Source organism: Lissotriton helveticus, chromosome 2_1 (genome assembly GCF_964261635.1).
Source record: "Lissotriton helveticus chromosome 2_1, aLisHel1.1, whole genome shotgun sequence".
In the NCBI taxonomy this organism is placed as follows: Eukaryota; Metazoa; Chordata; class Amphibia; order Caudata; family Salamandridae; genus Lissotriton; species Lissotriton helveticus.
The window spans coordinates 1,008,434,618-1,008,450,120 of NC_136059.1; the positions used below are offsets into that span (position 1 = coordinate 1,008,434,618).

The 15,503-nt window shown below is 43.3% G+C and overlaps 1 protein-coding gene across 1 annotated transcript in view; it reads left to right on the forward strand.

Moving 5' to 3' along the window:
- LOC144819575 (annexin A1-like) overlaps positions 1-15,503 on the forward strand; it is a 599,711-nt gene that overhangs the window by 501,800 nt on the left and 82,408 nt on the right. The window contains exon 10 of the mRNA XM_078677409.1: positions 11,657-11,750. Coding sequence (XP_078533535.1) covers positions 11,657-11,750 — 94 coding nt within the window. The remainder of the gene's footprint in view (positions 1-11,656; positions 11,751-15,503) is intronic.

Below are 15,503 nucleotides of genomic sequence, written 5' to 3' on the forward strand. Positions count from 1 at the left end.
AGGAAATAGAATGATGATGTACTAAATAGGCACCAACAAGAGAGAGCATAGCAATGCAGTTGCCTATTACCGCAAAAAGGTGTATCTATAAATGTGCTCTCATATGCCAGTTTAAGCCAGATTGGGAAAGAGAAAAGGAGAGAGAAAGGAGGAATCAAGATAATGGACAGAAGAAAGAATAAGCATAATATACCAAAAAAGCTGAAGCCCTAGGGATCTCAAACCCACCCTTTGTGAAGAACTGGAAGAGCAGGAGTTGGCATCCTTAGAATAGCTATCATTACTTGTTAGGAGCATATGGTGTATGTAATGACTGCAGAACATCCAAGAAGCGTCTAAAATGAATATTAACTTACATTTTATCAATTGAGCAATTTCTGTTTGCATGTGGGAATGAGATCAAAAGATACCTTAATATGAGATAGGGATAGTAATATAACATCACTGACAAACTATGTAATGTTAGGTATCTAAAAAGCCTTATGCAAAGAAGAAGAGTTAGTAAAAAGATATATATAATATACCATAACCCATTAACCAAACAATACAAACTATTGCAATTTGAAGACAAATAAGGACTGGGTCAGCTGACCATCCAGCAAACAACTATACAGAAATTAGAGGTCAGTGGCCAAAATAGTGAGAAAAAAAACATTCTGGATCTCTCTGGATCCGAGAAGATTCTGGGTTTGTCATTGAAGATGATATTAAAGCGGGATGGACCCAAAAAAGTGTTGATGAATAGAGATCAGAGCTGTTGACTGAGGGCCAGAAAGCTTTTTCTGCACAGAAGTGTTGGATTAGTCCTGAGCAATACCGAGTTTAACCTCTTCCTGGTTTATGTATTGGTGTATTTCATATGCTTGACCATTTCTTCAGTGTGTTGATATCTCAGTAGTTTGAAGATCATGGTTCTCAGTGGTTTCTTACTTTTAAATGAGTCCGCAAGAGATTTGCCTGAGCGGATTCTGCAAGCTCTCCCAATTTTAATGTCCCTACAGAAAAATATGTTTATGATACAGGGAATTCAAGAAATTCCACACACGAATTTGCAGTATCCTCTACACCTTCAAAAGGACAAATATCTTTGGGGTTCCTCTTGACCATGATTTTTCAGATCAATAACTTCAAAGAGAGAAAGTCAAGTTTAGAACAAATGGAATTGTTGAGTTTCAGTGATATTGATCCATCATCTTCTAGGCAGCTGATATGAGACTCATCTTCGACGATTCTGCTAGCCAAATCCTTAAAGTTCTTCTTTAACCCTTGAATGTCCATTTGCATTATATTCGTGGTTTTTCTGGGTTCTCTGCAAATCTTGGTACAGTTGTAATTCACTGTAGAATAAGATCCAAGTTTGTGATTTGATCAGTATTAGATTTTAGAGGTGAATCTAATGTTATGTCTTTTTTGACCAGTCTTCATCTCTTTATTGTCTTTCATGTCTTGTTTCTGAATGTCTCCTACAAATTAGAATGGCATTTGAAATAGGACAGACTGATAAGCAGGGCCAATGGAATTATGTGATTGTACTGCTGCAGCATTTTTCAAATATTTATAGCTTTGACAGGGTAGTGACGGCAATGGCAGGAGCAACACCTGGGTGAGGGTAGTGCCACTAATCAATGTTTAAATGTCAAAATCGAGGCCTGAAGAAAAGAACAAGAGACGTCATGGGTAGGATCTGAAATCAAATATTTGCGTAATGATTCACTATCTCTCAAGCCGATTTCAGTGCTAAAACGAGAACTGGGGCTACTAATAAATGTCTGTTGCCAAAGAAAGAGATTTAGTCAATCACTACAGTCTATAGGCCCGATTATGATGTTGACATCATCGTGGAATGAGGACCGACTGACCTCCAGTTGGAGGTTCTGCCCGCAGAGTTACAAGCGAATGCAGATGGTGCAGTTGCATGCTCTCATTTCCCTATAGGAGCTAGTGCTGCAGCTTTAAACTGGCCAAAGCACAAGCGCCCATAGAGAAATGGGAGATTGTGATTATTCTGCACCACGTGCCACCATGGTACAGTCATGAACAGGATGGCACTATAGGTGCCCTCACGTCCCCCAACCGGAGGTCACAAAAAGAAGGGGCCCTGCCAGGGGCCCCCAAACTTGCTTTCTAACAGGCTTTCCATTTCAAAAAGCCCGTCATGGAAAGCCTGTGTGAAACTGAGCATTGTAATCCCAATGGTGTAAACAACGTCCATTGGGATTACAGGCCAGCCTCCGACTGGATCCTTGAGCCCGTCGTACTTCATGACCGGCTGATTTCAATTCCGACTGCCTATATTGTTATTAGGTGGTCTGAATTGAAACCGAAGATCTTGGTGGGAAAGATTCCGACCTAAGGTCGGTGGCTTTCCCACTGAGATCGTAATCGGCCCCTATTAATCTGCCACAATTTAATGTAGATCATCTATAAAAACTGTTCAGAGATGTATTACAGAAATGTGCGACTGGATGATAGGTAAGGCGACCTTTGTCTGATACTTGCCTGAATTTCATGGGAGTTTGCCTTCTGCAATTATGGTCACCACTACACACAGATAAAAGGTGACAGGAGGAATGCTTGCAATTTGTCTAAAACTGGTAATTGCTTAGAATAGCCCCCAAATCTCCACAATTGGTTTGCACACCATGCCACCTCAGTTTGCACCCTTCAATCAGCCTTGACTCTGATCTTCATGGGAACAGTCCAGACCTAACTGTCACTCCAGGGACTCCTGGAACCAGAACAAAAGCAACCTAGGACTGGTTTCTCACTGATAGGGGCTCAGCAGCCAGGTACAGCTTGTTTCCAGGGCACAGTGAGCACAGTACCCATGTCTGGGTATACATACACTTGCAACTTAGGGCGGTACGTGAAACACATAAAAAAGTGATGGGAAAAATGCTTGCAATTTGTTCAACCACTTTACATCACCAACAACGAAATCTGTATCAGAATCTGTTGCTGCTGGGACATGGTTTGTAGCACCTGAAGATATACAGTTGATTGGTATGTAAGAGGTGAATTTGAGGCCAGTTGTCTTGGCCTATGGGCACATCACGGTTAGTTCACAGTTGTCTTAGACAACATTTAACTCCATTTGGATTGACCAAGAACTCTCTTTCCACTCCTGGCACACTAGCGGTATTCAGGGGCAGTAGATAGGGCTTTTTCTATGAGATTACTCTAAGATTAAAACTGTAATGCACTGTGACAGAGTGAGCACGGACAATAAAATAAATGTCTGGTCAAAGATATATCTCTAAAAAGTACAGGTCGCTCTTTGAAGAAGCAAAAGGAAAACAGATACAATTAGGCTCTCCAAAGAACAAATGTTTATAGCAAAATGGCATTTTGAAACATACGTGGTTAGTTGCTGCAATACCCAAATGGGGTTATTTTCTTTTGACAAATCCCACAGATAGATAAACAATAGAAAGAGCGAGGGTTTCTAGGGGCCTGTCCAGTCCCCGGGTATGATATGCAAAAATCAATGTGGACTGGGCCACTATAAGCTTAGGGTGTGTGCTATTGTTCTAGGTCACTTGTAGTGATGGCCTTGAGGCTGGACCCAATTGGGTCCAGCCTCAAGGCCATCACTACAAGTGACCTAGAACAATAGCACACACCCTAAGCTTATAGTGGCCCAGTCCACATTGATTTTTGCAAATCCCACAGATAAGCATGCATCCAGGCAGGCCATCTTTTAAATTAATTTGTGCTTCTTGAATTCTATTATGAAGCATGCCACAAGCATGGGTTAGAATTGTGTGTCCTGTTAATGAATCAACCCAACAGAACTCACCTGTTGTGCCAAGTAAGCAAATTACCTCTTCCCACGGAAGGTAGATCCTTCCCACCACCATTGCTAAGTGCGTGACAAGGACGTTGTTGGGAAGACCTTAGCAATTCTCCCTGTAAGTCCTCTATTGTGATCTGTGGCTCAAGTAACAAAAGGCTTTTACTAAACTTGTATACTCCTAATCTGGTGAACTGTTAATGAGCTCAAATAGTCTTCAATCTTTAGGAGCTATTATTTTTGTTTCAAATATTTTTTACCTTCCTTTTTCTGGAATTTTCCTAAAATTGAAGGGGTCGATCAGGCACCTAACCTGCATCTGCGAGTGTTCTGATAGCTCGCTCTCTCCTGAAATCCCTGAGAGCTAGTCTGTTAATTCACCAACTCAGAGTGGTACCACTCGTGCTTCTCTGAAGTGCTCACTACTTGACAAAAGACAGCACCTGGGAAGTCAGAACGTGGAGTAATGGGAATAACAGGAGATGTTTCATCTGTAGTGGATCAGATTGTGCGTACACCTGTTTTTTGGCAGACATAATGATGGGAGGTATAGTCGTACAGATTCAGAATAGCCAATTTTCTGACTACAGCACACTTAAAATAATTAAGCACTTCTTACACTCACATGTGTCTCTCATCCTTGTCAGGTAGCATGGCCACAGGATAACTAGTTGACTGAGAGATCCTCTCGTTTATAGACTATCACTAAAAATGAGACATAGGATTGATGAAATGATTACCTAATATTGCTTGTCCCTGACATTACTTTAAGTCCTGATTCGCTTGACTATAATATTCCCATTATACAAGTTTTCTTTTGAAATAAGATTTAATTTGTATCACTGTCACTGGTGTCAAGGTTTATACCTTCTAGTGTTGTCGATACAATAGCTCCCTTTGTGTGAATTTCCTGCGAAAAACGGCTGACTGACTAATGGGGCATTGATTGCTTATTCCTCAATTTTGATTTGTACTGGATTATATACTAGATTGACGAGTTTTGCACACATACACTTGCGTGCAATGATGGAATTACAGGTACACAGGGGCGCAACACAGTCCCCAGGACCCCCCGCGGTGCGGCGGGGACCCCGAGCTCAGGTACACAGTAGGTGTGGCTGTTGTTCTTAAACTCTTGTCCTTCAATAATTTGTGCACAGATCTAACATTTACCTCATTTGTGCTGACATTCAGACATGGCAGTATTGATGCTATTCTGAAATGTTCAGTTTGCTGCGTAGTCTGTTTGCATGCTTTAATATTTCTGTGCTTTTTAAGGGCAAAGATGAAGTCAAGTGGTACCTTCGTTGTCCCGAAACTTCCACTATTTTGCATCAGGGACTTAACTTGTTTGTTGTATTTTCTGAAGGTGGCAACACATCCCAGATTCTTCTGTATTTTCTCATCAGTCTGTCCAATTAATGCCTCTTTTGGATTAAACTATGTTCTCTTCTTTGCAATTTCTTCCAATACCCTCTTTCTATACGGTTTTGAATAACTGGTCTGCGCTATTCATGTAATCTTCCTTCTTTAAACAATTTCATCATAGTCTTAAAAAAGATCCATTTAGTATCGAATGATCAAAGAAGTTGATTTCATATGACAGGGACTGGTAGTAAACGGAATGGCTTTTGTTCTATTGTTGATCCATTCAGTCATGACTTGATATATAGGGCGGGCAACGATGTGATCTTTATTTGAGTACTGGCTATCAAGTTTATGTACTTATGCAAATGGGATTTCTATAGCCTAAACCTAGCCAAAAGATAGCGGAGCCAGTCAGATATCATTTTTACAAGGTTTGTATTCTGAGAGGTGTGACTAATTTGATCCCCAGCGACACTGGCTTCCTTGCCTCTTTTGTTTCCCAACTGATTTACTTGAATATATAGAGCATCAAAAATAGCCCTGTTCGTGGAGGCAGCCACTCATGACAGCAGACTAGTTACGTGATGAGAAAATTGCAAAATTCTTAGTCAAAGTTGACTGTGTTGGGCTTTTTCAATGACTCGATACAAAAGGGATGATGGACGGAGCGTTTGAGCAAATTAAACACTCACCCACGGTCAACTGATCTGGGTTTAATCCATCACCATTCTTTAGCCCACTCAGCCACCCCAGTTCAGACATGGCTATATGCAAATCAGTCTGACCCTGTGCCTCATGGGAACAGTCCAGCCGGAACTGCCAAGCCATGTCTTCCCTGGACCGGAAACAAGCATCCTGGGACCGGTTTCGGATTCATAATCCTCATCAGCCAGGCTATCTTAAATCCAGTGGCAAAGTGAGCAAGGGACTCACGTCTGAGCATACCCTGCTACACTTAGGGCGAACAAAGCGATAAAAAAGGGGATGATGGACGGAGCGTTTGAGCAAATCAAACACTCACCCCCAGTCAACTGATCTGGGTTTAATCCATCACCATTCTTTAGCCCACTCAGCCAACCCAGTTCAGACATGGCTATATGCAAATCAGTCTGACCCTGTGCCTCATGGGAACAGTCCAGCCTGAACTGCCAAGCCATGTCTTCCCTGGACCGGAAACAATCATCCTGGGACCGGTTTCGGATTCCTAATCCTCATCAGCCAGGCTATCTTGAATCCAGTGGCCAAGTGAGCAAGGGACTCACGTCTGAGCATACCCTGCCACACTTAGGGTGAACAAAGCGATACAAAAGGGGATGATGGACGGAGCGTTTGAGCAAATCAAACACTCACCCCCAGTCAACTGATCTGGGTTTAATCCATCACCATTCTTTAGCCCACTCAGCCACCCCAGTTCAGACATGGCTATATGCAAATCAGTCTGACCCTGTGCCTCATGGGAACTGTCCAGCCCGAACTGCCAAGCCATGTCTTCCCTGGACTGGAAACAAGCATCCTGGGACCGGTTTCGGATTCATAATCCTCGTCAGCCAGGCTATCTTGAATCCAGGGGCCAAGTGAGCAAGGGACTCATGTCTGAGCTTACCCTGCCACACTTAGGGCGAACAAAGCGATACAAAAGGGGATGATGGACGGAGCGTTTGAGCAAATCAAACACTCACCCCCAGTCAACTGATCTGGGTTTAATCCATCACCATTCTTTAGCCCACTCAGCCACCCCAGTTCAGACATGGCTATATGCAAATCAGTCTGACCCTGTGCCTCATGGGAACAGTGCAGCCCGAACTGCCAAGCCATGTCTTCCCTGGACCGGAAACAAGCATCCTGGGACCGGTTTCAGAATCATAATCCTCATCAGCCAGGCTATCTTGAATCCAGTGGCCAAGTGAGCAAGGGACTCACGTCTGAGCATACCCTGCTACACTTAGGGCGAACAAAGCGATACAAAAGAGATGATGGACGGAGCGTTTGAGCAAATCAAACACTCACCCCCAGTCAACTGATCTGGGTTTAATCCATCACCATTCTTTAGCCCACTCAGCCACCCCAGTTCAGACATGGCTATATGCAAATCAGTCTGACCCTGTGCCTCATGGGAACAGTCCAGCCCGAACTGCCAAGCCATGTCTTCCCTGGACCGGAAACAAGCATCCTGGGACCGGTTTCGGATTCATAATCCTCATCAGCCAGGCTATCTTGAATCCAGTGGCAAAGTGAGCAAGGGACTCACGTCTGAGCATACCCTGCCACACTTAGGGCGAACAAAGCGATACAAAAGGGGATGATGGACGGAGCATTTGAGCAAATCAAACACTCACCCCCAGTCAACTGATCTGGGTTTAATCCATCACCATTCTTTAGCCCACTCAGCCATCCCAGTTCAGACATGGCTATATGAAAATCAGTCTGACCCTGTGCCTCATGGGAACAGTCCAGCCCGAACTGCTCCGTCCATCATCCCCTTTTGTATCGCTTTGTTCACCCTAAGTGTGGCAGAGTATGCTCAGAAAAGATAGCCTGGCTGATGAGGATTATGAATCCAAAACCGGTCCCAGGATGCTTGTTTCCGGTCCAGGGAAGACATGGCTTGGTAGTTCGGGCTGGACTGTTCCAATGAGGCACAGGGTCAGACTGATTTGCATATGGCCATGTCTGAACTGGGGTGGCTGAGTGAGCTAAAGAATGGTGATAGATTAAACCCAGATCAGTTGACTGGGGGTGAGTGTTTCATTTGCTCAAGCGCTCCGTCCATCATCCCCTTTTGTATCGCTTTGTTTGCCCTAAGTGTGGCAGGGTATGCTCAGACGTGAGTCCCTTGCTCACTTGGCCACTGGATTCAAGATAGCCTGGATGATGAGGATTATGAATCCGAAACCGGTCCCAGGATGCTTGTTTCCGGTCCAGGGAAGACATGGCTTGGTAGTTCGGGCTGGACTGTTCCCATGAGGCACAGGGTCAGACTGATTTGCATATGGCCATGTCTGAACTGGGGTGGCTGAGTGGGCTAAAGAATGGTGATGGATTAAACCCAGATCAGTTGACTGGGGGTGAGTGTTTGATTTGCTCAAGCGCTCCGTCCATCATCCCCTTTTGTATCGCTTTGTTTGCCCTAAGTGTGGCAGGGTATGCTCAGACGTGAGTCCCTTGCTCACTTGGCCACTGGATTCAAGATAGCCTGGCTGATGAGGATTATGAATCCGAAACCGGTCCCAGGATGCTTGTTTCCGGTCCAGGGAAGACATGGCTTGGTCGTTAGGGCTGGACTGTTCCCATGAGGCACAGGGTCAGACTGATTTGCATATGGCCATGTCTGAACTGGGGTGGCTGAGTGAGCTAAAGAATGGTGATGGATTAAACCCAGATCAGTTGACTGGGGGTGAGTGTTTGATTTGCTCAAGCGCTCCGTCCATCATCCCCTTTTGTATCGCTTTGTTTGCCCTAAGTGTGGCAGGGTATGCTCAGACGTGAGTCCCTTGCTCACTTGGCCACTGGATTCAAGATAGCCTGGCTGATGAGGATTATGAATCCGAAACCGGTCCCAGGATGCTTGTTTCCGGTCCAGGGAAGAAATGGCTTGGTAGTTCGGGCTGGACTGTTCCCATGAGGCACAGGGTCAGACAGATTTGCATATGGCCATGTCTGAACTGGGGTGGCTGAGTGAGCTAAAGAATGGTGATGGATTAAACCCATATCAGTTGACTGGGTGTGAGTGTTTGATTTGCTCAATCGCTCCGTCCATCATCCCCTTTTGTATCGCTTTTTCAATGACTCCCCTTCCTGAGCAGGTAGATTTATGTCTACATTCCAAATCCTAAATCGTGGATATTTGTTTGGTTGTTGAACCTGTTGTAGCCTCCTGAACTTGTTATATATCTGTCAATCAATCAATACGGTATTTGTAGGGCGCAAACTACTCACAACTAGGGTACTCAAGGCACTGGGGGCTGTCAGGGAGATTAAGTGAGCTATTGTCCCGAGTTACATGGTGCTGAGCTGCTACCGGAGCAGGGAATCGATCTGTGCGCCCTGCGATCCAGAGTCAGCTGTCGGAAATCGAGCTGTGAGCCCTGAGCTCCAGAGTCAGGCACCCCGGCCGCTGCACCACACCTCTTGCTACCTGTCTGCATTGATTAATTGTGGCACACTGCCCCCAATAGATCTTCAATTTTTCCCTCGATACCTTTTTTCCACTATTCTGATTCTTCAGTCCATGAAGCAGGGATCAATCACGATCCCCTGAATTTATACCCAAGCTCAGCCTATGATAACTTTGCCTAGAATCTTACACTTCTTTTAATTTCAACAACGCTTTATTCATAGTCACCTCTTTAACGTCGGCTGGGTGTTCTTCTAAATGTATGCCTCTTCCCCCAAGACACCAACCATGTCTCTTTCAGCTAGGGTGGTGTTTCTGAAGGAAAAAATGAAATGTTGGGGGAGGGTTGCAGTCTCACAACTGACTGTACCACAGAGAGAGCAGAAAGAGAGAGACCATCATACACATGCAATGCAAAGAAAACAGAGATTTATCAAGCAACTCTTGGTTTCTGCTGACTTTTTAATGGAGTTTGGGGGCAGTTCACCCTCACATTTTATTCTACAGGTGTTAACGAAGAGAACGTAAGACTGAAGCAATCTCTCAGAGCATTCCTATCGAACAGGAGTGAGACGGGGCACTACATTGTGACTCCTCCTTCCGATGCTCATGAACGGTGATCAGGCATCGTCATCACCACCCCACTGGTAATCCAACACACCACCTACATGATAGGAAGCCACACTTTGAGTACTTATTCTTCCAGCCAAGTAGCTATGTGAATGTTGTAGAATGTCAGCAATGGTGACATATGTCGTTCCATTTACGACTTCCCAGGAACACAATTTGTCCAAGGATGTGAAGAATGGTTCACTTCGTTGTTTTTGTTATGTTGGGTTTATCCTTGTAATTTCTCGATGCGCCATATGCTATGGAAACCCCAACATCTACTGTATTTAGCACATTGACGTTGTCTCCTTGACTCTTAAGTAATAGTTGTTTTATCTTACTGATGAAAATGATGTCTCTCCTTCTTATTGCATTTTTTTGAAGAAGTCAAGTCAAGTCAAGTCAGAATTTATATAGCGCACTACATACCCGTAGGGTCTCAAGGCGCTTGAGGAAGGGGGGGGGGAGGTTTACTTATCGAATATCCATGTTTTAAGTTGTTTTCTGAAGGCTAGGTGGTTTTGAGTAAGACGGAGGTGGATGGGAAGGGAATTCCAGGTCTTGGCCGCTAAGTAGGAGAAGGATCTTCCTCCCATGGTGGTTTTGCGGATGCGCGGAACAGCGGCGAGGGCTAGGTTGGACGAACGCAGCAGGCGGGTGGGGGTGTAAAAGGAAAGGCGCGTGTTGAGACAATCAGGTCCAAGTTCATATAGGGCTTTGTGTGCGTGGGTGAGGAGACGGAACGTTATTCTCTTGTTGACGGGGAGCCAGTGAAGGTCTTTCAGGTGATCAGAAATGTGGTCTGTGCGGGGGATGTCTAGTATGAGTCTGGCTGAAGCATTTTGGATGCGTTGGAGTTTTTTCTGTAGTTTCGCGGTGGAACCGGCGTAAAGGGTGTTTCCGTAGTCCAGACGGCTTGTAACCAGTGCGTGGGTGACCGTTTTTCTTGTTTCGGTGGGGATCCACGAAATGTTTTTTTGAGCATGCGTAGAATGTTGAAGCATGAAGAAGAGACGGCGTTGACTTGTCTGGTCATCGAGAGTGAGGAGTCCAGGATGATGCCTAAGTTCCGTGCGTGATCCGTCGGTATGGGGGCTTTTCCTAGGGCCGTTGGCCACCAAGAGTCGTCCCAGGCGGAAGGGGATGAGCCTAGGATGAGGACAAATTGAAGACTGAAGACAAAGAGAAGCAAATTGGAGACTGCTTTGTCGCCTCGGGCTTTTGAATAACAAAGTGTAAGATGTTTATTCCACTATAAAGACCACAGCAGACCATGGGAAATGTGTTAAAAAAGCAGCTGCGATTATTCCCAGAATTCTGATAGAGATTTTCTTCCTGAAGCTCAAGGAAACGTTCAGAATGTTCAAACATTAGAATACCAGTGAGATTCTGGGATGGCTGGATTTAATTGTAGAGGTTTCTATTAAAAACAGCTCCAGAATATTGCTCAAGGGGAGGAAAGCATGAAGACAGAGGGGGAGGAGGGTACATAGGTTTGGGATAATGCTGAATTAGGGTTATTAGCAAGTGGAAAATAATTCTTTGTATCATTGTCTGGTATCATGATAGGTCATCAGATACAAATGTGCAGTTAGAAAATCCTATCAGGAACTTTTCACTCTAATTTTACAGTAAATTTCATCCGCCAACACCTGTATTGAATCAAGGACAAAATGACTAGATGATGCACTTAAATACAGACCAAGAAATGCATTTTATTGAACCCATCCATACTAAGGAATAATACGATATTTTGCCTTGCTTTGAAATAGGCCTTGTATGAAGCTGGGGAGAAGAGAAAAGGGACAGATGCTAATGCCTTCATCAACATTCTTACAACAAGAAGTTTCTCACACCTTCGTAGGGGTAGGTATAAGTGAGATCTTACATCGCAAGAAGTCAGGAAGTGAATGTGCAATGGGTATTTAATTGGAAGCTGATTCAAGTGGGTGAATAATTACATTTACAATGGTTAATTAAATGCATACATTCCTTAATGTAAAGCACATGTATCTCAATTTTCAAGTCGCATTGCAAATGTACATTTGAGTACATATTAAGGATTATGCTTCATAGAAACTACACTCTGACTAGCAACCACTTTTCAACTCAAGAATCGATGAACGAAGTGCATTTGTGGTTGAAATGCTTCTGATTCGCAAAATGGGATGATTTGCTACCACAACACACAATTCGCAATATATAGAATGATCTTTGACAAGTCACAAAAGTTTTCCTGACGTTCAATGTGCCTTTTGCAACTCAGTCCGAATCACAAAGATAAGGGGCATGAAAGGGGCACTCACACTAGCGATTGACTGATTACTGGCCTGATGGTGAGATTCTTTCACAAAGATAATAAGTGCTACTGGAACAATATCAGCCATTTGATTGGTGGCTGCTTTCAATTCGGGAAGACTACATTTGTCGAGGGTCCACTGGAAGCTCATCCCAAACACATTCCCTGTAAGCCTGTTTATTAAAGCCACCCATGCTGCTTTTAACAAATGTTGGCCCCATGAAAATGAGTGGACAGTGCTCTACTGTTTCTCTCAGGCCTCCATCCATGAATTTGCAGGCAATTACAAGGGGTGGCAAAAAGCTTACTGCCTCATGCATATTAATGACTAATTGATTCTGCCTCTGCGCTCGTCACTGAAAGAAATAATACGGCCCCTAATGATTAGGCAGATTCATTGCAGAAAGGCTACTGCACCTGTGCAAACTTAGGCGAGTAACCACATTGTTGCACATGTTCACTTTGTTCATGAAACACCCCACAAACTTGCTGAAATATTTAATTTCTCATTTCACTCCCTAGTTACCCTTCATCTTATTGTTTGTATTCTTAAAAAAAGGAATTAAATTGATGCATTCAAATCCAAGTAAAAAAAGTTTTTTAATCAATACGTTCTCAGTATTGACCTAGTCAGTTATAGGTTTTTCTGCTTTTCCTCATGCCTGTTCCTGTGTGAGACAATTTAGACAGGAGTAGACAGTTAGGAATTTATTGAGCATAGATGAAGTTTTAGGTGAGGAGCTATTTTTCTTTTTGAAGATGAGATGTCAGATCAGATCAGAATACACTTTATACGATTTTAAAAGTTGTTAAACTATGAAAGCCCAAAACATAATAAGAAATAAAAACGTACATTTCATGTATATATACAGAATAAAAATTCAAACCAAGTTTTAAGAAAAGATGGGACCATCATCCATTGTCAGCCGTTGTCTGACAATTTGATCAATCACGGATCTGTCATTCAGATATTGCAACTTTAGAAGGGCGGGACGGCATTATCTTAAGCCATAACTTATTAAAATTGGTCAAATCAATTTTTTCCTGGGCATAGAATAAAACTTGCACAAAAACATAACATGAATTGTCGACTGAGCAGAGATGTCATTACACGGGCATAACATAAGGTGCGGGACCGGTCATTAATTTATGGGAAGGTAACCCTAGTGTGAAAGATGCCAAGGCGTAGGCGGGTCAATAGCAATCTATCATAGGCACCTGCAGTATTCAATTAGTATGGTTGTATTCCTGGTTGAGTCAGGAGTAGTTGGTGTGTACTCACTGACGGTTTTACAATGTTACTGGATTGATTAATAGTCCAGACATAGTGATTTTAAATTATTTCTGGTAACATTGTTCAAACTGTCAGGATTAGAGAAATATCCCGGATGTCCTAGACTCTCTAAGAATTTTTGGACATAGTTCAACCAGGTAATATGATCAGCCCCTTCAAGGGACAATGAATCAATGATCAGGTCCCTGTTCAAGCCAGTAGATGTACCAGTCCAAACTGTTTGCCACAACAAGATGGGCTGCAATTTAATCAAGTCTAAAAGATAAGGCAACCCCAGCTCAGCGTGGCATACGAATGCGGCTGTGCTACTAGGTACAGCTAAACGATATCTCAGGAACCTATTTTCAATTATTTGCAGGCACTTGGCATTGGCATAACCCCAGATGTCTGCTCCATACTTGGCAACAGGAATGCATTTGGCTTTATAGATTGTTATTAAATCTGCAACTGGGAGCCTCCCCAATTTCCTGGCAAAGTTAATTATAGCACCAGTGGCTTTACAGAATAATAATTTCCTAGAATTGATAGCTTTAGCCCATAGACCTCTTTTTTTCGAATACAATGCCCAAGTAGGAAAAATGGGCCATGAATTAAAGTTTCCTGTTTTCAATAACGAATTCTCGGCACTTGGTGCTAGGCTTACAACATTTCATTGTAAATGTGTTGTTTATATTGACACGAAGGTCAAGATCTAGCATATAGGCAGAGAAGCTGCTAATTACATTTTGTAGGCCAATGGGGGTATGGGCCAATAGGACGGCATCATCTACATATAATAAGGCTCCTATTGGCCGTCCGTTTATGCATGGCAAATCCTGACAATCATTACCTAATTTTGCTCCCAGGCTGTTAATATAAAGAGTAAACAAGAGGGGTGCCAACACGCACCCCTGCCTCACCCCCTTCTTTACCGGTGGGGTCTTACTGAGTTTACCACCCCTTCCATAGCGCACCCGGGCCCTAGCATCTAAATAAGACTGTTTTAAAAAGTTAAGAATGGGTGGATCAATCCCCATGGCGTCTAAAATGCTCCATAGCTTCTGATGGTTAACACAGTCAAAGGCTGAACTCAAATCAACAAAGCATACAAATAAATTCCCCCTTTTAGTCTTTAAGTACTTTCCTACCAGTACTTTCAGATTCAAACATTGTTTGATGATTCCCACACCTTGATGGAAGCCATACTGTAATTCAGAGATTATACAGTTTTCCTCTGCCCATATCTGGAGGCGGTTTAAAACAACACGCCCAGCCACCTTTGCAAAATATTCTAATAATGATATTGGTCTATAGCAGGATGGGTCGTCACACTTTTCCCCCCATGCTTTCATTAATGGCCAGAATCACATCCTGGGCATCAAAGTCGATTTCAATAGGAAGATGGTGTGGAGAATTTAAACATATGGCCACCTCATTTTGGGGGTCCACCCTATTATTATAAAGGCCAAAAAAATGGGACACTCATTTATTCTCCCCTATTGCTATTTCGATACTAGGCAGGTTACCTGGGGTGAGGAAAGGGGCATTCACTGCCTACCAGAAACCTATTGTATCTTTCAAGACTGATGCTCGTTTTAGATCTTGCCATAGTTCAGATTTTATGATCGCCTTGCGTTCCTTAAGAGACGTCTTATAGGCTAGTCTTGCCCTTTTTATATCAGCTCGATCATTTATGGACTTGTGTAAGGTGGTTATCAAGGCTGCATGGGTTTGAGAACATTTGGAATCAAACCAACCGCTTCTCTTATCAGCCCATTCCTTACTTTTTACCCGTAGTCTGTTTTGTATAGTCTGAGTTATTTTCCTAAAAGAATTAAGGATATCTGTTTTGTTAGTATTTTCATCGAGACAGGCTATAAAATCATCTTTGCAGATGGTTAAAAGCAGATTGATTTACACCCGCCCATTTGACCGTGTAACCATTTTGTCTATCAATAGCGATATCTTCCGCCAGGTGAGTTGCCAATGTTTTGCTTGTTAGTGCTTGGGCAGGTAGTTTTAAAAGGACACTAATCGGATAATAATC